We start from the raw sequence: 22,183 nt of genomic DNA, 5'->3' as shown, positions 1-22,183 counted from the left end.
TTTTTTATATTAATCAGAAGAAAATTAATTTTATTATGTACACAAGAATTATTTCAAAGTCTACGAAACTATTTCAAAATTTTCTTTCGTGAAATAGTGAACGTAGCATAAAACGAAACGCAACTGTCGACAAACCAAAAATTATAACCCTACCGAATTGAAACGCACAACTTTCAATGCATTTCCTTTGGTTCCAATAACAATGCAATCAGTTTGGCTATATTCTGACATTACAAAATAATCGATCTATTAGCTGAAATAAATATCTTTAGATTAGGATACTACAAATTAATAAACGTGAATATTCATCCACACATTCAAGCTGGCATCGCGACGTGTAATTTTATTTGGAATCCAATATTATTCACCATTGCTTCATCGTGCGACAGTGAATAGGTTAGAATTACAAAATATTTTTATTTATTTCGACTTATTATTTAATATGTGTCCATATGTTTTGGTGTTGTATATTTATAGGATAGAACAACTAACTTTTGTAGATCAAAGTTTGTTTAACAAGATTGTAAAATAATTGTTTAAAGATACAAAATTAAGTGAATTTTGAGTCCATTTTATCTTCTTTTCAAATTATTATTCGTTTACATTCTATGTATATATCATGTGTATAATAAAGTATACCTAGAACTAACTGAGACCCCCTCTAACCATTTAAAGTAGTTATTCCTGTTGATTTGGTTCCAAAATCTTATTTGCATGGAAGAAACCGGCAAGGAACTTAATTTTTTGGTGTATTAGCTAAAAATGTTGCTAACTCGATTCTCTATGTATTTCGAATTTAGCCCTCTAACACTCATTTTCATAGTTACATGATTACGTAAATAAATTTTTATAATTCTTCTAAATTTCTATAATTACAGATGCATTGCATTTTACTAGCGAATCCGACAGTCAGTTTCCTCCATAATGTTAAAGTATTCCCTATACAAAACAAATAATGATATTTCAAATTAAATACACATGGTATATATATATATTTTAATTATTCTTTCTTCTGATGGTAATATTAAGTCCTAAAGGTTGTGTATCTAAAACAATAATGGCTTAACACAACGCTTAAAACAAACACTAAATTAGGTTCAGCCTTTGCACATGCTCAATAAAATACACACATACAGGAGAATTATATTTAAATTTTATATATCTGACATATACAAACACAATATGCACTATTCTCAAATTAATAACCTTTTTCACACTAATTAACAACAGAACATCAGTATAATATGAAGGCATACAATTTAATATATATACCATCATTGTTTATAACAAATTATTCATCATTGAATGACTTTAGTGGTCATAACTTAGTAAATACAACCTTCATATAAGTGGTCGCAGACGAGGATAAAATGTAAAATACTATACCACAGAAGAGAATGGAATGATGTCATGATTAGAATTAGTATTAATAAATAAATAAAATGCGGACAACATCACATACATTTTTCTGAACCCAAAGTAAGTTGCTAAAGCCCTTGTGTTATGGAATTCAGATACAACGAAGGTACCACAAACACCCAGACCCGAGACAATGTAGAAATGTGAATTTTTACATTGACCCGACCGGGGATCGAACCCGGGAGCTCAGAGCTAGCGACACCTTGAAACCGGTGCGTACGCCACTCGACCACGGAGGTCGTCAAATGCTGTCATATAAGGCTCTACACAGACAGACTGCATTTCAACTGCAATCCAACTTTGCAAATTTGCAGTTTGAATGCAGTTGACACAACTGCAAACCAACCATACGGTCCAACTGCAGTCGGCAGGCAGTCATGTGACGGTTGCTGTAACGGTTGGTTTGCAGTCGTGTCAGCTGCATCTGAACTGCAAATTTGCAGTTGAAATGCAGTCGGTCTATCTAGAGCCTTAACAAATAGTTGTACCTACTTCTATGTTCATGTGAAATTAGAAAAAATAATTCATGTTTCTAAACTAAAAGTAGCCTAAGAGCCTTACACTATTACATCAGTTTCCTGCCAATAAAAGTCGTGTAAAATATGTTGTATCTATATTTTGTTAAAACGGTTATTTCAATATGATAAACATACACAATCAATTTTATAAATATTTTAGCTGCATCCAGTTACACTGGAAGACGACAAACATAGTTGGGTAAAAGCTAGGTTATTAAATGATGTAACGGTTTACTCACGCGTATTTATCGGGGTAGCCCGACTAGTTTCGGGCCCAACTAGTTTCGGACCCAACCGCAGTCATTTATCGTGAGCTGATGCGGCGGGCTCGCAAGTTGAACGACTCGCAGTCCCGCCTCGGGCTAAGCCGATAAATATCATTTAATTCCTTTACGCTGTTACGCTTTCACGTTTAAAACATTGAACTGATTGTAAAAAATTGGTACAGGGATAGAGTTGACCTTGAGAAAGAACATAGGATAGTTTTTATCCCGGACTTTTGAAGAGTTCTCTTGAAAACCCGATATAACCGACCTTGACGCCGGCGAAGCCGCGGGCGAAAAGCTAGTAATGAATAATTCTCATGATAGTTACTATCAAAAGGCTAGGTTCCGTTGAACACCACAATTTGTTTAATTAATATCATACGTTTGTTTCCAGTAACAACCACGGCGGCGGGCTGCGTCGTATCTCAGGCATGTCGACGCACTTCGCGCCGAAGGGGGGCAGCTCGAGCCCCCGCGAGTCGCCGGGGCCCCGCGAGCCGGCGGGCCCCGGCGGGGGCGCCGCCATACCGGGCGTCGTCAAGAGATACAACGACATAGCCAAGAGTCCGGAGGACAAGCGCGAGTATAGGTTTGTAGCTCTTATTGTTATGAGTTAAGGTTGGTTATTGTATAGCTTTAGTAGGAAATTTTCGGAACTCCCTCTTCAAATAAAATATCATTGTTACAATGTTAAAGTAATAATTAATATGATAATGGTATCGTAATACCTTAAAAACCTTATTCCCTGTCTATGGGAGCGATGAGAACTCTGTGTTCAAGATCTTATGACCACTGCATTAAGATCCATTATTGTAACATTTATTTATTTTGCCGAAGAGTTATAGTTAAAGAAAATCTTATTGTCACAGTATTAAAGTCCATTTTTGCATATATTGTTCCAGAGGATTAGAATTAAAGAATCGTCTGAAGGTGCTTCTGGTTAGCGACGGTGCTACAGACAAGTCTGCTGCCGCCCTCGACGTTAACGTTGGTGAGTTCCAATTGAATTTCAATTAATTGGATATTTGGAAAAATAAAACTATAGCACTGGTAGTCGAGTGGTTCAGGTCGCCACGCTGAACTTAATGAGCGCGACGTGTCGCGGGTTCGATCCCGTGTAGGACAAGCATTTTTGTGCATGTAACTTGAATGCTTGTTAAACACTCCGCGACATAAGGATTGAATTCCTTAATAAAAGAGGCGGTTTATAAAAAAAAGAGAGAAATATATAAAAAGTTTTCATTGCTGCACCTAATATACCGATTGTAATGAAATTTAGTTCGCAGATAGTCTAAAACCATATTATGAGATATTCCAGGGCTACTTCTTAACTAGTAATAAGGTCAGTAAAAGGGCTATCGGGGGTCAAGTACAAACGAAACTTTATCTGAAATGGACTACGGCTTTTAAACTTAGCTTAAATATTTCTTATTAAAAAATATAATTTTAAGGGGGTATTGAGAGGGAGAAGCAAAAGAAGCGTCGGTCGTCCGGGAGCAAGATGGGTCGATGTCATTATAAAGGTCTCGGGTCGAGTCTGGATGAGGCTAGCACAGGACCGTAGAAATTGGCACGAAAAAGGGGAGGCCTATGCCCAGCAGTGGGAGGATAAAGGCTGTGGATGATGATGATGATGATGATGATGATGATGATGATGATGATTGAAAGGGGGTTATGGGCTACATTATATCCCGGCATTCCCACGGAACGCCGTTAAAAGTAGTCCACGCGGACAGAGTCTCGGGCAACAGCTAGTGATGTTATTCTCTTGTTCCAGGTTACCTGAGTGACCCGGACGACTTGCCGGGACTCGCGCACTTCTGTGAACACATGCTGTTCCTGGGGACCAAGAAGTATCCAGAGGTAACGTTGTAGGGATAGCCGGTTGAGCTGTGACGCGGGTTCGAACCCCGTAGGACAAGCGTTTGTGTGATCCACGAATGCTTGTCCTGAGTCTGGGTGTCTTTGTGCATGTGACTTGTATGTTTGTGGAACCCCCCGCGATATAAGGATTAAATTCCTTACTTCAGGGTCGTGGATTTAAAAATGTCGTGTTTGCAGAGTGGACTAATTAAATTCAAATAAATTTTATTTTAGTTTCAAAAATTGGTAACATAATTATGTAAAAGAGTTCAGTGGCGTTTTGCCTTCGTAGCGCACAATATTATGACAAACATTGTATTGTAGTGTTGAAGTCCATTTATTATATCCATTTATTGACGACCTCCGTGGTCGAGTGGCGTACGCATTGGTTTCAAGGTGTCGCTATCTCTGAGGTCAATGTGAAAATTCACATTTCTACATTGTCTCGGGTCTGGGTGTTTGTGGTACATTTGTTGTATCTGAATTCCATAACACAAGTGCTTTAGCAACTTACTTTGGGTTCAGAACAATGTGTGTGATGTTGTCCGCATTTATTTATTTATATTTATACTTAGTCTATTCAATTCTAATCTAATTCATTATATTAGTGAATAAAATAAAATAAAATTTCAAATTTTAATTAATTTTTCCATTAATTTAGTAGATTAAGGGCCGATTTTTCAATCGCCAGATAACTTTTATCTGATGAATAAGTTTGACGTTTTGACAGCTTTTGTATAGAAAATATGTCAAACGGTCATATTTACTCCTCAGATAAAAGTTATCTGACGATTGAAAAATCGGCTTTAAAAGATGCAACGGTTTACTCACGCGTATTCATCGGGATTGCGATCCCGCCGCATCAGCTCATGATTAAGGACTCCGGTTGGGTCCTAAACTAGTCGGGCTACCCCGATACATACGCGCGAGTAAACCGTTACATCATTCAATAATAAATCATTCTTACGCTAGTTACTATTTAATTCAATTTAATTGAATTAACAGGAGAACGAATACAACAAGTTTCTATCCGAACACGGCGGCGGTTCAAACGCGAGCACCTCCTCAGACCACACCACTTACTACTTCGACGTACTGCCCGAGCATCTACCGAAAGCATTGGACATGTGAGTATGCAATAAACGACCTTATTTGTACCAGAAATAGGGGCTAAAGTTCGTTAATAGAAATATTTTTTAACGATCGATCGGAAATTATCTCAAGGGTACTTAAAATCGGAATCAAACCTAATAACTCCACAAGTTTATCGATCGCAGGTTAAGCTGCGCTCACTTCAACTAAACTTCAGCTTTATAAAGCTGAAGAGTTTGTTTGTTTGTTTGAACGCGCTAATCTCAGGAACTACTGGTTGAAATTGAAAAATTCTTTTTGTGTTGAATAGACCATTTATCAAGGAAGGCTATAGGCTATATAACATCGCGCTGCGACTAAAAGGAACGAAGATACAATGGAAAATGTGAAAAAAACCGGGCAGGTATACCTAAATCATAACTTATATCTTCTACCCACGGGGACGAAGTCGCGGGCAATAGCTAGTATTAGTATAGATGAGGTATGAAAATTGTTACCGTTGCCGTCGGGGAGTTTATGACTATACAATTCTTATATACTTATGTATTCCCCTCACGTCGTCCACAGTTTCGCCCAGTTCTTCATCACGCCCCTGTTCACGGAGTCGGCGACCGGGCGCGAGCTGTCCGCCGTCAACTCGGAGCACGAGAAGAACATCTCCAGCGACACGTGGCGCCTGGACCAGCTCAACAAGAGCACAGCCTCGCCTGAACATCCCTTCCACAAGTTTGGCACAGGTAATACTAGTACAACTATTACAGTCTAATAAGTCAAGTATTTCTTATTAATTGCACACTTTTTTTCTTTCTTTTTTTTTTAAACGACTCCCGCAATATGGTTTTTAATCCTTGTGTCCGCGACACAAACATACACACAACATTCAGACTCAGAACAAGCATTCGTAGATCACATAAATGCTTGTACAACGCGAGCGTGCATGGGACTTGAGTAATAAATAAATACTTAGACCTTTGTTTAGTCCAAGCTACCGCATTGGGTTAAGTAACCTGTAATGGTAGATCAGTGTGATAATTAAATAAATAAATAAATAAATAATAATATGATTAATTTCTCTACCTTTCAAACAACGCGATATATTCTAAGCAAAGCTTGTATTATGGGTACTAGAAATATTAAATTCCTTGAACATTTTAAATATATATCTTTGTCCCTGTACAGGCAACAGGGAGACCTTGGAGACGATACCTAAGTCCAAAGGTATAGATGTGCGCATGAGGCTGCTGGAGTTCCACAAGAAGTGGTACTCGTCCAACATCATGACCCTGGTCGTGTTGGGGAAAGGTGAGTTACAGATAATCTATACATATGTAACACTAGCTGTTGCCCGCGACTTCGTCCGCGTGGTTAGAAGATATAAGTTAGGATTTTTTGAACGGAAGCCCTCAAAGATGAATAATTTTCCCTGTTTTTGCGACATTTTCCATTGTATCATCGCTCCTATTAGTCGCAGCGTGATGTTTTATATAACTTAAAACCTTCCTCGATTAATGGAATTTTTCAATTTGAACCAGTAGTTCCTGAGATTAGCGCGTTCAAACAAACAAACAAACTCTTCAGCTTTATATATAAGTATAGATAACTGTTTTTGTTCATTCAGGCACGTGAACAATATGAATACCTTACATACATCAAAATTGCATTTCTTTTTGTCTGTCTATCTAAGGATCTAAACAGACGGACCGTGTTTCAACTTTGGATTGCCGTTGAAATGCGTTCCGTCTGTTTAGACCCTTATTGTTCCTGCTAATCTCTGAAATGGTCCACTTGCTCGTAGAGTCCCTAGACGAGCTGGAGGCCATGGTGGTCCCGCTGTTCTCGGCGGTGGAGGACCGCGGCGCGGAGTCCCCGAGCTGGCCGGTGCACCCGTTCCCGCCCGCGCTGCGCCGCAAGCGCGCCTACTGCATGCCCATCAAGGACCTCAGGTCCCTCTCCATCGACTTCCCCATACCCGACACCAGGAAACACTACAAGAGTGGGGTGAGTTTCATTAAACTAAAATACCTTATACATAAAGATTTTCTTAGACAAGGATCGAACCTGCGACACGTTTCGCTCAGTGGGATTGGTGTGGTGACTTAACAGAAAAACGACCGAATTTTATACCTGTTTAATTCAATAACTGTATGTAATGAAGACTGATGAATTGTATGTTATTAAATGATGTAACGGTTTACTAACGCGTATTTATCAGGGTAGCCCGACTAGTTTCGGATCCAACCAGAGTCCTTCATCATGAGCAGACGCGGCTAGATCGCGAGTTCGACTCGAAACTAGTCGGGCACCCCCGATAAATACGCGTGAGTAAACCGTTACATCATTTAATAATGAATCATTCTCACGATAGTTACTATCAAAAGAATTGTATGTTTGCGAAACCCCCTGTGATACAAGGATTCAATTCCTAACTGTGAGAATCATAGGATATAATTGTCAACAAAAATCTCTTAAGTCCGTCACACAGATTTCTTTTCGCGTGAGGTTTCAAATCATTCAAGTCACAAGCACAAAGACACCCAGACTCAGGACAAGCAGTCATGGATCACACAAATACTTGTCCTACGGAGATCGAATCCGCGACACGTGGTGACATATACCACGACGCATTCACGACCTGATAAATACGCGTGACTAAACCGTTGCATCATTTAATAATCAATCATTCTAATAATCGATACTATAACGTTACTATGAAAATACAAGTAATTAATAATAATTATGTATAATGTTATTTCATTCCTCCCAGCCCGGACACTATCTCTCACACCTTCTCGGACACGAGGGTCCCGGCAGTCTGCTGTCCGTGCTTAAGGAGAGGGGCTGGTGTAACAGGTAAGGGTTGCTTTATTATTTAGGGTTCCGTATGTAAAGGGTATTTATTTTCCCACGTTTTTATACACTCACTTTCTTTTTTGTTTGTCGTTTCGTTTGGAATTTTGTAACTCGACTTTGAGGCACTTCCTGATAAGCTAGCAGGCTGAAATTTTCAGGGTGGCTTCAAACCCGATGTCAATGCACCTCGATTGATGTTCGAACCCGATGTCACGACGACCTCCGTGGTCGAGTGGCATACGCACCGGTTTCAAGGTGTCGCTAGCTCTGAGGTCCCGGGTTCGATCCCCGGTCGGGTCAATGTAAAAATTCACATTTCTACATTGTCTCGGGTCTGGGTGTTTGTGGTACCTTCGTTGTATCTGAATTCCATAACACAAGTGCTTTAGCAACTTACTTTGGGTTCAGAACAATGTATGTGATGTTGTCCACATTTATTTATTTATTATTTAATGCAATTTACAAATATAAAAACTGTTTTCTAATCTCTGTTAATATGTTACCTTAATACAACCAATTGCATTAACCCCGTACGCTCTGCAGCTTAGTGGGCGGCACTCGTATCGGCGCGCGCGGGTTCGGTTTCTTCGGAGTGCAGGTGGACCTCACCGAGGAGGGAGTGGGCCATGTCGACGATATAGTTAAACTTGTGTTTCAGGTAATTATATAAAATATATACATATATAATTGTTAGGGTACTTAAAATTAGATCAACAATCTTGGTTGGTTATTCTGTCTAAAAATACTCTAATAAAAATGAAAAAGATAACCAAATTCACTGAGCAGACCCGGACAGACTTTCACACAACGCCATCTAGTATCCAAACTAAGCAAAGCTTGTATTATGAGTACTAGACAAGTGACAAACATACTTATATATTTCTAAATTTATACATACATAATATAGATAAATTAGGAGGAGCTCGTGGCTAAGGTATAACCGCATAAGTGAATCGATCACAGGTTAAGCTATGCTTGACGCGGTTGGTCCGTAGATGGGTGACCATCTTTGTCATAGCGAGTTCCTCCGTGTTTCGGAAGGCACGTTAAATTCTGGGTCCCGGCTGATATTCCTACATCTTTGACAGTCGTTACAGGTAGTCAGAAACTTGAAAGTCTGACAACCAGTCCAACGAAATGGTATCGTGTTGCCCAGGTAACTGGGTTGAGGAGGTCAGATAGGCAGTCGCTCCTTGTAAAACACTGGTACTTAGCTGAAACCGGTTAGACTAGTAGCCGACCCCAACATAGTTGGGAAAAGGCTAAGCCAATGATGATAATATAGATAAGTTACACCCGGACACAGAACAAATGATCGTGCTCATCACACAAACATTTGTCCTGGGTGGGAATCGACCTCACAACTCCTGTATAGCAGTCAAGGCCACTTCCCTCTAGACCAACAGGCCTATATGATGGAATACCTTATTGTAACACATTTTCCCAAGTTTTATACACTCAGTTTTCTTGTTTGTTTGTCGTTCCGGTTGGATTTTTGCAACTCAATTTTGAGGCACTTCCCGATAAGCTAGCAGACTGAAATTTTCAGAGTGGCTTCCAACCCGATGACAATGCAATTATTAAATATAAAAAAAAACTAGAAGGATTTTGATAAAATTTCTACGGATTGACAATTAAGAAGTGGGATTTTTTTTAAATCTATTAATTCTTGTACCAGTACATAGCGATGCTGCGAGCTGAGGGTCCGAAGAAGTGGGTGTGGGAGGAGCAGCGCGACCTCATGGCGCTGGAGTTCATGTTCAAAGATGCACAGGAACCGAGGAGTCTGGTCGTCGGACATGTGCATCTGTTGCAGGTGAGACAACACGAAAGATATATATTATGTTTTTCAACTTTCTTCAACTTCAAAAAAGCCGGCGTTGTATGTTTTTTATGTTTGCTCCCCTTACAATTTGTTAAAAAAAATATTAAATGATAAATATATAATCGTCTGAAAATTTGAACTGCTTGGCCAAACTTGATAAAATTTTATGGGACCAATAGAAAGCTATATCAAATTAATTAAAAAAAAAACTACAAAATCGGTACGTTCAATTCGAAGATCTGAAGTAACAAGCTTAAAAAAACGAAGGATTTGCGAATCTCCCCCTTTTTGCAGTCATTGTATATTCTAGTCTTACTAGTCCACTTATAAAGATTTATAACTAAACCACTGAAAAACTTAAGCTCGGTGTGTCTCAAGGTTAAAAAAATAACTGCTTTAACTTAGAACCCGCAATTCTATGAATATATTACCATTATCATTCCCAGGAGTTTCCTATGGAGGATGTATTGAGCGCGTACTACCTGATGACGGAGTGGAAACCAGAACTGATCGACTACCTGCTAACTCTGCTGACCCCGGAAAACGTTCGCATCGGTATTGTTGCCAAGTGAGTGTATAGAAAGATATAATATTATATTTAACTAGCTGTTGCCCGCGACTTCGTCCCCGTGGGTAGAAGATATAAGTTATGATTTATAGCTGCCCTGTTTTTTTCACATTTTCCATTGTATCTTCGCTCCTATTAGTCGCAGCGTGATGGTTTGTAACCTAAAGCCTTCCTCGTTGAATGGTCTTTTCAACACAAAAATATTTTTTCAATTTGGACCCGTAGTTCCTGAGATTAGCGCGTTAAAACAAACAAACAAACTCTTCCGCTTTATATATTAGTAGTGTTTCTCAAGGTATTGATGGTTTAACTGGTCTGGCATGACCCTAACTGCTATACTGGTGGTCTCGGGTTCAAATCCCACTCAGAACAAATGTTTGTGTTGTGAGCACGATTATTTGTTCTGTGTCTGGGTGTAAATTACGTATCTATAATATGTGTGCACAAAGACACCCAGACTCAGGACAAGCATTCGTTGATCACACAAATGCTTGTCCTACGGGGATCGAACCAACACGTCGCGTAGTGGGTTTGGCGTGATGACCTCAACCACTCTGATATCGTATTATTAATATTAATAATTATTTTTTAGGGGTTGCTCCGACAAGTGTACGATGACGGAACCATGGTACGGAACCAAATATCTGCAGGAGGATATAGAAGTTGACAAAATTAATGTGAGTGTTAACCTTTTTCTAATTTGACACTCTTGTTGAGGAGATCAGATAGGCAGTCGCTCCTTGTAAAACACTGGTACTTAGCTGAAACCGGTTAGACAGGAAGCCGACCCCAACATAGTTGGGAATAGGCTAGGATGATGATGAATGCCGCCACCCATGCCTATAATAGCAACTCCTGTAAACCAAGATCAAAATTATTAGATTTTAAAGAACCCACGTTTTTAATTGTCACTCTATTCATTCAAATCTGTCCACCTGTTTTTATTATTATCAGGTTTGAAGCTAGTCTGAAAATTTCAGCCTGCTAGCTTATCGGGAAGTGCCTCAAAATTGACTTACAAAAATCCAACCGAAACGACAAACAAACAAGAAAAGTCAGTGTATAAAAACGTGGGAATGCCATTAAGAGGCATTATCTTAGGTATACTAAAACGTATTTATGCTCTCAGCTGGGCACAACCCATACCCATATGTTTTGTTGGACATTGCATCAGATTTAATTTTCTTATCATGTACCTGTTTAATAAATAAATAAATAAATAATAATAAATACTAAAAATTATTTAACCAACTCAAAAATATACTTAAAAAAAAGTATTTTTTTATATATCTCCCCAGGAATGGAAATCAGTGACCCCCACACCGGAGTTACACTTGCCCCCGGTGAACGAGTTCATCCCCTCTCGCCTCACCCTCGATACCTCGGAGGACGTTACCACGGACGCTATTGCCCCGGTCATCGCCAAGGTAAGTCCCGGACAGAGTGGAACTTACCCCTAGTGATGTTAAGTGAACCATGGAACCATTTACTTGCATTTTTCCACGGATAAATTCCAATCATTGCTGAAGTAATTTTGGAAAATGTTAATGGACTTCAAATAAAAGGAAGATTATAAAGTCGGTACTATTTAGGCTTAAATGCCTAAAGTGGAAAAACGTCTAGATGGAATTTCTTGCCAGTTCTTCTCCATAAGAATGACACTTTGTAACCGCGCAAATAGAGTCATCATTGTAACGTTCTGACAGAGCCTGGAACGGCCTACTTGAAATAAAAAACTTTTAATTTTGATTCTATACAATATATGCATTATTTCTAGGATACACCACTGATGCGGCTCTGGTTCAAGAAAGACAAAGAGTTCAGTTTGCCGAAAGCTGTCATGACCTTCGATATTGTCAGGTAAGGATTGGGTAGTTAGACTAAAAAAATATCTAATTAGTATATCAGATAAATTTCCAAATAAAACTAGGTGATTTTTAGTTTATGGCGTAGAAAATTAAGAATGCAAGGTTTGCCGATTGGTAAAGCCGCACATTGTATTTGGCGTGGTGACCACGCCAGACACAATGTGCGCGACGTGTCCCGGGATCACATAATTTTTTCTCCTACGCGGGGTTCGAACCCGAGACACTTCGCGCGCAGTGGGTTAAAAAAACAAAATAGGTTAAACACCCAGACTCAGGACAAGTATTCGTGGATCACACAAATGCTTGTCCTACCCGGGGATCGACCCCGCGACACATTGCGCAGTGGTTTGGCGTGGTGACCTCAACCACTCGGCTATCCGTGCAGTCACTTATGTGGCGGTAATGAAAATCTTAGTTTAGTTTATAAGAGAAACGAAAAGAAGATAATAAAGCTAAGACGACCTCCGTGGTCGAGTGACGTACGCACCGTCTTCAAGGTGACGCTAGCTCTGAGGTCCCGGGTTCGATCCCCGGTCGGGTCAATGTAAAAGTTCACATTTCTACATTGTCTCGGGTCTGGGTATTTGTGGTACCTTCGTTGTATCTGAATTCCATAACACAAGTGCTTTAGCAACTTACTTTGGGTTCAGAACAATGTATGAGATGTTGTCCGCATTTATTTATTTCTAGCTTTTTGCCCGCGTCGAGGTCGGTTATATCGCGTTTCCAAGAGAACTCTTCAAAAGTCCGGGAGAAAAACTATCCTATGTTCTTTCTCAAGGTCAACTCTATCTCTGTACAAAATTTCATTAAAATCAGTTCAATGGTTTAGACGTGAAAACGTAACAGACAGACAATCAGAGAGAGTTACTTTCATATTTATAATATTAGTAAGGATTTATTTATTTAAGTTGTCTCGTCCCGCAGTCCGCTGGCCTACTCCGACCCCCTCAGCTGCAACCTGACCTCAGTGTGGGTGCTGCTGCTGCGGGACAGCCTGCAGCAGTTCGCGTACGCGGCGGAGCTGGCCGGCCTGCGCTGGAGCATCGGCAACGCCAAGCATGGCATCAGCGTGAGTATGCTGGGGACAAGGTCTATACACGGTGGAAGGGACGTCATACCGATCCCGTGGTCCGGGGTTCTCCACATGATTCTAGACCCTTTTATTTTGGTTAGGCGAGAGAATCCTTATAGACAGCCACTCCCTCGGGGGAGGAAATGGGTAGTGTCAGAGTTTTACTGACTAAACCGGAACCGCCGTGCTACGTCATCCGCGTTTTTGTGTCGGTGTATGGCAATGCGTTGCAATCCTTCATACACCGACCGCGGGCGTGATTCCAGACCCTGCGTTGGAATTTTTCATCGGTCTTTGATGAATCGGTTTATTTATTGCTCATGATTGAATGATTAATTATTACTTTAACTATTTTAATTTATACAACATGTGCAGAAGATGTATAGAGCCACATCATCAGTCAAGCGATAACTATTTATTTACTAGCTATCGTCTAACTGTAGTCGAAGAGACTATACAGACAAATATTCATTTGTTGTTGCAATTTTTCACATTTTTACAAGGGCTATAAGATGCCATTATAAATAGTTAAATACAAATATAATGTCAATTTTAATATATCTGCACAGAATAGTGAAAATCCAGTTGTTAAGGAAATATACATATTGGGTATGTTGCCAACCCATCCATTCCCCCAGACGCATACATGTATCACACCTAACAGTCACAGGGTATTTTGTTACCCACCCATCCAATTCCCATTCTTAACCTAACCTGCCTGCGTGTAACATGCATAATACTATATTTCACATACTTTGATGGCCACCCATCCAATTCCCGGCCCTACTACCTATACGACATCTAACCTGCCTAAATTTAAAATGCATAACACATGTACTGTGATAGTACATGTGTCATACTTCAATACCCACTCATCCAATTCCTTATATCACTTAACCCGCCTGCATCTAACGCATATTACCCTACATTGTCATATCACAACTTACATTACCCACCCATCTAATTCCCAACCTTACCTTATATCACTTAACTTGCCTGCATTTAACAAATATCACACTACATTATCATAATTATCTCAATTTAAATTACCCACCCATCCAAATCCCAGCCTAAAAAAATCCCACTTAACCAGTAACCACCCACATTTATCAAAACCCATCTGTGACTTTATACCGCCAACCCATCCACTTCGCGACCTGGCTATCATATTGACTGCAGCGCGGTTTTAAGGTGACCATAGACGGCTACGATGACAAGCAGAGCGTGCTACTGGATAAGATCATAGACAAGATGGTGAACTTCAAGGCTGACCCCAAGAGGTTTCATATCATGATGGAAAACCATGTCAGAGCTATCAAGAACTTTGAAGCTGAACAGCCTTATCAGGTAAGGGATAGCATAATCTATACTTATATACTAATATATAAAGCTGGAGAGTTTGTTTGTTTGTTTGAACGCGTTAATCTCAGGAAAATTGAAAATTTGTGTTGAATAGACCATTCATCGAGGAAGGTTTTAGGCTATAAACCATCACGCTGCGACTAATAGGAGCGAAGATACAATGGAAAATGTGGAAAAACCAGGGAAAATTATTCATCTTCGAAGGCTTCCGTTCCAAAATTCCTAACTCATATCTTCTAACCACGCGGACGAAGTAGCGGGCAACAGCTAGTCTTAAGATATATAGGATAAGATATATCGGATGGCCGAGTGGTTGAGGTCACCACGCCAAACACACTGTGCCCGACGTGTCGCTGGTCCGATCCCCGCGCAGGACAAACATTTGTGTGATCCACGAATCCACAACCAACACAATCGGTTCATGTAGTACGAACCTTTAAAGAAAAAACATAAAAAAAAACAGTCAAATTAACAACACTCCTTTTCGAAAGCGGTTGATAGGGAATTTTTTTTTGCTAAAATGTTATGAAGTTAATACTAATATTTATATTGCAGCACGCCGTATACCAACAAGCACTCTGCCTATCGGACGTTGTGTGGACCAGATGTCAACTGCTGGAGGCGGCTAAAGGTAAACCATTATTGGACTTACATATCCCACAGCTGGGCAAACATCTCCCCCATCACTTCCCATTATCTGTTTAATATTCTTCCAAATGAAGGTACTCGATGACGCAGTATAGTTTTCTGGGATAACTTAGCTCAAGACTCAAGCCTCCATTCCTCACAAGTAAGGATTCAACCCCCCTCTCAATAACAACTCACCCCCTACATTTAGGTTGAATCCCACAGCAACAGACTTATTGCTTAAGGGTTCAGCCTCTAGCCTTGCCCAATTTAAGGGTCTAATATAGTTTATATTTTAAAACATAACCTTGATTTTTAGTCTTAGGACCTTAAGACCTTGAGTCTTAGTGGACTCCATTGTCTGTGTGTCAGTCCGTCACGCACCAGGCACCACCTGTCACCAGGAATTTATATATTAATTAACAATGGCTGTCCAAACAACCAATTACAGCAATTTAACTATCACAAAGTGTGATGTGATGAGTCATTCACTCGTGTGATGACACAGATATAGTAAGGCCGACGAGATATAGAATGTAAACAAGTTTTCAGGGATTCAAAACATTTTTATTTGAATATAGTATTATAAAGTTCGAATTTTGACAAAAATGAACCAATGAACTTGTTCACAACATGGCGGACCAAATATTGATAACTGCCGTACTGACTGCTTTCTTGTACCACGAAACACATAACGACAGCTGTCATCGACCAACTGACGCCATAACTGCGTACGAGTGATAAGGACAGGGATAATAATCCCTCGCTATCGCAATGTCTCTCAGTAACGGTCCGCTTGTTTACGTTTTTTATCTCGTCTCTTTGGCCTTACAATAAATCGTTTATTCCTGTGGCCACAAATATTCGTAAAAGAAGACTTAATTTCATAGGTGACCAATTATTTCGTTCTTTTTAGCTTTGATACGGAATCTTCAGTCTCGCGTCAGCCATGTCAGCCAGTCATTCACATTAAAATATTTTTTTACTATAATATCATAATATTAACATTCTTGTCGCAGGCATGACACCGGAAGCCCTGGACGACTTCGCCTCCAAGCTGATCAGGAAGGTGCACGTGGAAGGCTTCATGTTTGGTAACCTCAGCCGCGAGAGGGCGCTCGAGATAGCAGACAGCGTCGAGAAGAAGTGAGTGAGCGTTGTCATCATCATCATCATTATCATCAATATAATCTCACTAACGTCTAATTGCCATCATCATCTTAAATGAAATCTATATCTATACTTCTATACTAATATATAAAGCTGAAGAGTTTGTTTGTTTGTTTGTTTGAACGCGTTAATCTCAGGAACTACTGGTTCCAATTGAAACATTATTTTTGTGTTGAATAGACCATTCATTGAGGAAGGCTTTAGGCTATAAACCATCACTAGCTGTTGCCCGCGACTTCGTCCCCGTGGGTAGAAGATATAAGTTATGAACTTATAATTTATACCTGCCCTGTTTTTTTCACATTTTTCATTTTATCTTCGCTCCTGTTAGTCACAGCGTGATGGTTTGTAGCCTAAAGGCTTCCACGATAAATAGTCTAATCAACACAAAAAGATTTTTTAGAGTATTTCCTTAGATTAGCGCGTTCAAACAAACAAACTCTTCAGCTTTATATATTAGTATAGAAGTATAGATATAGCTAGCATGAAATCCATGCTCAATGCTATACCTGGTGCCCAGCAGTGGGGCTTATATAGGCTGGTATTATATTAATTTCGGAATTATATTCTATTATTTTGTGAACAGATTACCAAAAGATGGGACCCCCCTGTTTGCGCAGCAACTTTTATTGCACAGAGAAATTGAAATTGAGAAAGGTAAGTCATTAAGGTTCTGTACTCAATGGGCAAGACGACAATTTTTGAAAATGTGTTTTTGAATATTCTTAAGTATCTACTGCTACTAAAAACTATAATATTTCTGCAATTCAAAAACTAATTATTGGAAAAAATAAAATTTAATGAAACGTCTATTTATTCGCGCCAAAACGCAGTCACTGGCGTTGACATTGCTGTGACGTCAACCCTCAGCAAACTTGTAAACATTAGAGATCAATGTATAGAATGAATGCATTGGGAACTCTGCTCGAGGATATGGCCGTCAACGGGTCCGTCGGCGATTAAATAAAATTAAAGTTTAACGTCCGTTCGTAGAGTTTGATTTTCATGTTTGGACCCCGGTGCAGGCGCGTGGCACGTGCGCGAGGTGAGCAACAGCGTGCACCGCTCGTCGTGCGCGTCGCTGTACTACTCGTGCGGCGTGCGACACACGCGCGCCAACGTCGCGCTCGAGCTGCTCGCGCACACGCTCTCCGAGCCCTGCTTCAACCAGCTCAGGACCAAGGTACGGTACCACGGACCTGTTGGTCTAGGGGTTAGCAGTGCCGGCGTTAGAGGGGGGCGTGATGGGGCGATGGCCCAGGGCGACACATTCTGGGGGGCGCCAAGGTCTGAAGTTGGAGTCTCTTGCCTCTCCTGGCGCAAACCCTCAGAACTGTGCTCTACGCTGGAGGTGGAATACTTCCACCGCCAAACGTAATGCTGAAGGAAAGATGAAATTCTTAATATAATTTTACTTGGGATCAGCAAAAAACTAACACTTGATATTGATACTTTTATGTTATCTTTTATGTCTTTTACTTGACACTAGATATATACACACACTACAATAGGGATGATGACAATTTTTTTTTTGCAGTGTCCGTCTTGTAGTTTTTTGTATAATAATGGATACGTATTTTTTTATTTGTCCCGCAAACATATATTGACCAAATTACAGTGAAGGAAACTTACGCGTGACGTCACGATTGAGTATAAATTTTACTCTATCGTTACGTCACAAGCCCCCTCTCTTAAACTTTAAAGCAGTTAATCTTTCGCAATTTTGCAATCAATTCTAGTTTTTCTGAAAAAGAAAAAAAATACGTGTCTCATACTTTCAATTATCTAACTGAGGGACTAATGAGATTTTTTCTTCTTATACCCAGTCGTCATCCCTATTATAAATATATAATTTCTCAATATACAATAGACCTTGTTTCAACAGGAACAACTCGGCTATATAGTCTTCAGCGGTGTTCGTCGCTCGAACGGCGTCCAAGGGTTCAGAGTGATCGTGCAGAGCGACCGGCATCCAGAATACCTCGAAGACAGGATAGAGAGCTTCCTGAGGGGGGCGCTGGTGAGTACGTGATGATGAGGTCTTCCCAGGGTCGAGGATACTGTGATAAACGAGAGAGTTTGTATGTATGGATGTTTGTTCCTCTTTCACGCAAAAATTAGTGAACGGATTTTGTTGAAACTTGGTATGCAGATACTTTATAACCAGGACTGAGAAATGGAATAGTTTTTTTCCTGATTTCATGTTTCCGTGGAATAATTTTCGATATGTAAGGGGGGCCCGCGGTTTACAGCTAGTTATATTAAAAAATGTGAATGTTTCTCTGTCTGTTTGTCTCACTTTCAAGCCTAAACTACTGAACCGATTGTAATGAAATTTGGTACACCTATAGTTAGAGCTTTGAGAAAGGATAAAGCCCTACTTAACACCTAAAAGAGTGGTTTTATATTGGTAATGGGGGTCCTCAAAATATTGACCTCACAATCTTACACTAGGTTTACTAAAACCGAAACACAATCAACACGTTCTTTCGAAGACAGTTTCTTTAAAGAAAAAGCCGTTAATCCAGCATCCGTCTCCAGGAATACCTCGAGAAGATGACAGACGAGGAGTTCCTGAAGCACCGAGCTGCCTTAGCCGCCCAGAAGTTGGAGAAACCCAAGAGGATGTCGAGCAAGGCGTCACAGATGTGGGGAGAGATCACCATGCAGGTACGGGCCCAGTGTTGGGCAAAGAGTAAAATGACCGGTTGGTCTAGTGGTTAGTGATCCTGACTGCTGTACTAGAGGTCGTGAGTTCGAGTTTTTGAGTTGAGCACGATCTAATAACTATTTTTCGTACATACTTTGCTATTTTTAACTCCGATTTAAAAAAAAAGTGTTGTTGAAATATTGACGTGTATCTCTGAGGCATCATAACTACCGACCGGATGGAGCCGGATATAGCCGAATTTAATTTGTTTTTTTTTTAAACATAAATTGTGTGGTTGTTGAAATGAAACTTACGGATTTTATCGCGGTTTCATTTTTGATTTTAGTTCCCGACGTTTCGACACCTTTGCACGTATCATGGTTACGTTCCTATCAGTGGTTGTGTTCCTAAACATGTTTAATAAAAATCGCGCGAGCATTTCTAAAGTTGTCGAGGTGATAGTTTTTGCTATTGGGTCGTTTTAATGTTTAATCTTATTTTATTAATGTGTCGTGTACACAGGTATACAACTTCGACCGGCCTCGCGTCGAGGTAGAACAGCTCAACACCATAACCAAAGCTGAACTTATAGACTTTTATAAGGTAAGTTTATATCTATGGAAATTATATTCAAGTAGTCATACAATTATTATTTTCAATAAATTACCTAAAACTGAGTTTTTAGACAAGAGATCTTGAGTGGGGGTTTTCTAGGAATAAATTCGCGAGGTTCCAAGAGACAATTATCAAGGGGGGGGGGGTGTAGAGATGAGTTCTTATGAGGGGTTTCCAAGGTATTTGTTCCTAAAAGATGAGTCCTAAAGTAGGTGGGGATCGGAGTATGAGTTTACGATGAAAGAGTTTTCAAAGTGGCTATGTTTGGAGGATGATTCAAGAAGATGGGCTCTCGGGTGGGGGTTGCCGAAAGAAGAGTTCTTAAGGGAGGTGGGGAGGTTGAATTAGGGAGTTCAAGAGAAAATTCACAAAGGATGGGTGATGGGTTCCGCCCTCGGAACCCATCTCACTCATACTCCTCAATGGGAGTGGGGGTCGGCGAGAGAGAGAGTCGCACCAAAGAAATAAGATCCATGTAGGCGACAGGGAGAGGGTTGCCCGGTATGCGTGCGGAACCGAACTGTGCTTTTACCCAAGCACACCCCCCGCGAGTCCTTTATTACCCTATGTAGGCCGGGCAAACACTAGCCTATCTAAAGTTCGCGTCGTCAACAATCAGTCAGGTGCCTGATATAAAATCGTTTGCACAGAAACACATAAGCGCGGACTCAGCCGACAGACAGAAGATATCCGTGTACGTGATATCGATGGCGGAGGGTGGCGCCGGGCGGGAGAGCGGCAGCACGGCGGAGAGCTGTCCCCAGGACAGGACGGAGGAGAAGCAGGAACCCAAGGACAGCAGACAGGTAGGCGATGATCCTTGTGTCGCGGGTTACACAAACATACAAGTCACATTATAAATGCATACATTGTTCTGAACCCAAAGTAAGTTGCTGAAGCACTTGTACCACAAATACCCAGAACCGAGACAATGTAGAAATGTAAATTTTTACATTGACCCGACCGGGGCTCGAACCCGGGACCTCAGAGCTAGCGACACCTTGCAACATTATTGAATGATGTAACGGTTTACTCACGCGTATATATCGGGGCAGCACGACTACATCATCTAATAATGAATCTCCGTGGTCGAGTGGCCTACATACCGGTTTCAGTGTGTAAAGTAGTAGTTTGAGACTAGATGGCGTTGTGTGAAAGTTGTGGAATCCTTCTTATATGTCATTATAAACGCGACAGTTTGTATTTATGGATGTGTGTTCCTGTTTTACACAAAAACCACTTAAAAGATTTAGTCGAAACTTGTTACACATATAGTTTACTAGCTTTTCGCCCGCGGCTTCGCCCGCGTCGAGGTCGGTTATATCGCGTTTCCAAGAGAACTCTTCAAAAGTCCGGGATGAAAACTATCCTATGTTCTTTCTCAAGGTTAACACTGTCTCTGTACCAAATTTTATTAAAATCAGTTCAGTCGTTTAGACGTGAAAACGTAACAGACAGACAGAGTTACTTTCGCATTTATAATATTATAGTAAGGATTATTAACTACTAATATTCTTCTTTATTTTACAGCCCACGAAAATCATCGACCTAGTAGACTTCAAATGCCATCGCAGCCTCTATCCGCAACCGACACCTCACGTTAACATACCGCGGAAAGGCGCTCATTGCAAACTTTGAATATTAAACACCATCTTAACATATATAGGAAATATAGTTGTAAAATATAACCTTAATTAAGGTTGTAATACTTGTGAAAAAGTAGTTTATTCCCGGTTTGGACTTGAGCGGTATTTGCTACCGGCTGCGGTAGGTAATACCTTAGTATATGCGGTATAGGCAGTACCGTATTATCCATAAGGCACTTTAGGCCAGTGCCTAGGGGCCCACTATGACCAAGGCCCACCACCAAAGTAGGCATCTAAAAAAGCTCTCGATAAATTTTTCACCGAATGAAAATAACTTGAACCAAGGAGGCCCCCACTCCTTTGTTGCCTCAGGGCCTCTCGGGGCCCCTGGGTGCCTAGATCTAGCCCTGGGTATAGGTATTTAGTAAACTGGTTATGTCAAACCGCGCTAGTTGATTCACATTGTTAAGACGGCCCTATGCGTTAGAATAACTTCTAAAATGAATTCTATCTTCGTGGGTATATTAAATCGCGTGGTATATAAAGTCTTATATCGCAGTAATTGATAGTTAATATATAATATCAATAAAACTGGGTGGACAGATAAAGAGTTTTTATTAAAATTTGGACGTTTAACAAGACAAAATATAAAGATTATACAAAAATTCTCGACCATTTCATAAAACAATTGTGTTTAAGCATTTATTATGTGAGAAAATATTCATGCAACGCCCTAAAAACACTATTTCCTATTCACCCTGTTTTACGATACCCAGCCGATATGCGGCAATATTATTATAAACATCTAAAATGAACTTTGTCTTGAAGA

The 22,183-nt window shown here is 40.3% G+C and overlaps 1 protein-coding gene across 1 annotated transcript; it reads left to right on the top strand.

Moving 5' to 3' along the window:
- Positions 1-152: 152 nt before the first annotated feature.
- Positions 153-21,649, top strand: LOC113505516 (insulin-degrading enzyme). Its single transcript, XM_026888263.1, has 26 exons — positions 153-396; positions 2,598-2,792; positions 3,106-3,194; positions 3,981-4,066; positions 5,072-5,193; positions 5,726-5,895; positions 6,338-6,460; positions 6,954-7,156; positions 7,923-8,008; positions 8,552-8,666; positions 9,687-9,824; positions 10,280-10,401; positions 10,994-11,078; positions 11,700-11,828; positions 12,179-12,261; positions 13,197-13,341; positions 14,536-14,691; positions 15,262-15,337; positions 16,353-16,479; positions 17,090-17,160; positions 17,529-17,686; positions 18,389-18,523; positions 19,045-19,173; positions 19,676-19,756; positions 20,419-20,574; positions 21,299-21,649. The coding sequence occupies exons 2-26, from the start codon at positions 2,635-2,637 to the stop codon at positions 21,404-21,406; spliced, it is 3,051 nt and encodes a 1,016-aa protein (XP_026744064.1). The 5' UTR covers positions 153-396; positions 2,598-2,634; the 3' UTR covers positions 21,407-21,649.
- Positions 21,650-22,183: the final 534 nt, after the last annotated feature.

Source organism: Trichoplusia ni, chromosome 26 (genome assembly GCF_003590095.1).
Source record: "Trichoplusia ni isolate ovarian cell line Hi5 chromosome 26, tn1, whole genome shotgun sequence".
Classification (NCBI taxonomy): domain Eukaryota; kingdom Metazoa; phylum Arthropoda; class Insecta; order Lepidoptera; family Noctuidae; genus Trichoplusia; species Trichoplusia ni.
This window is presented reverse-complemented; position numbering and strand designations above follow the sequence as displayed.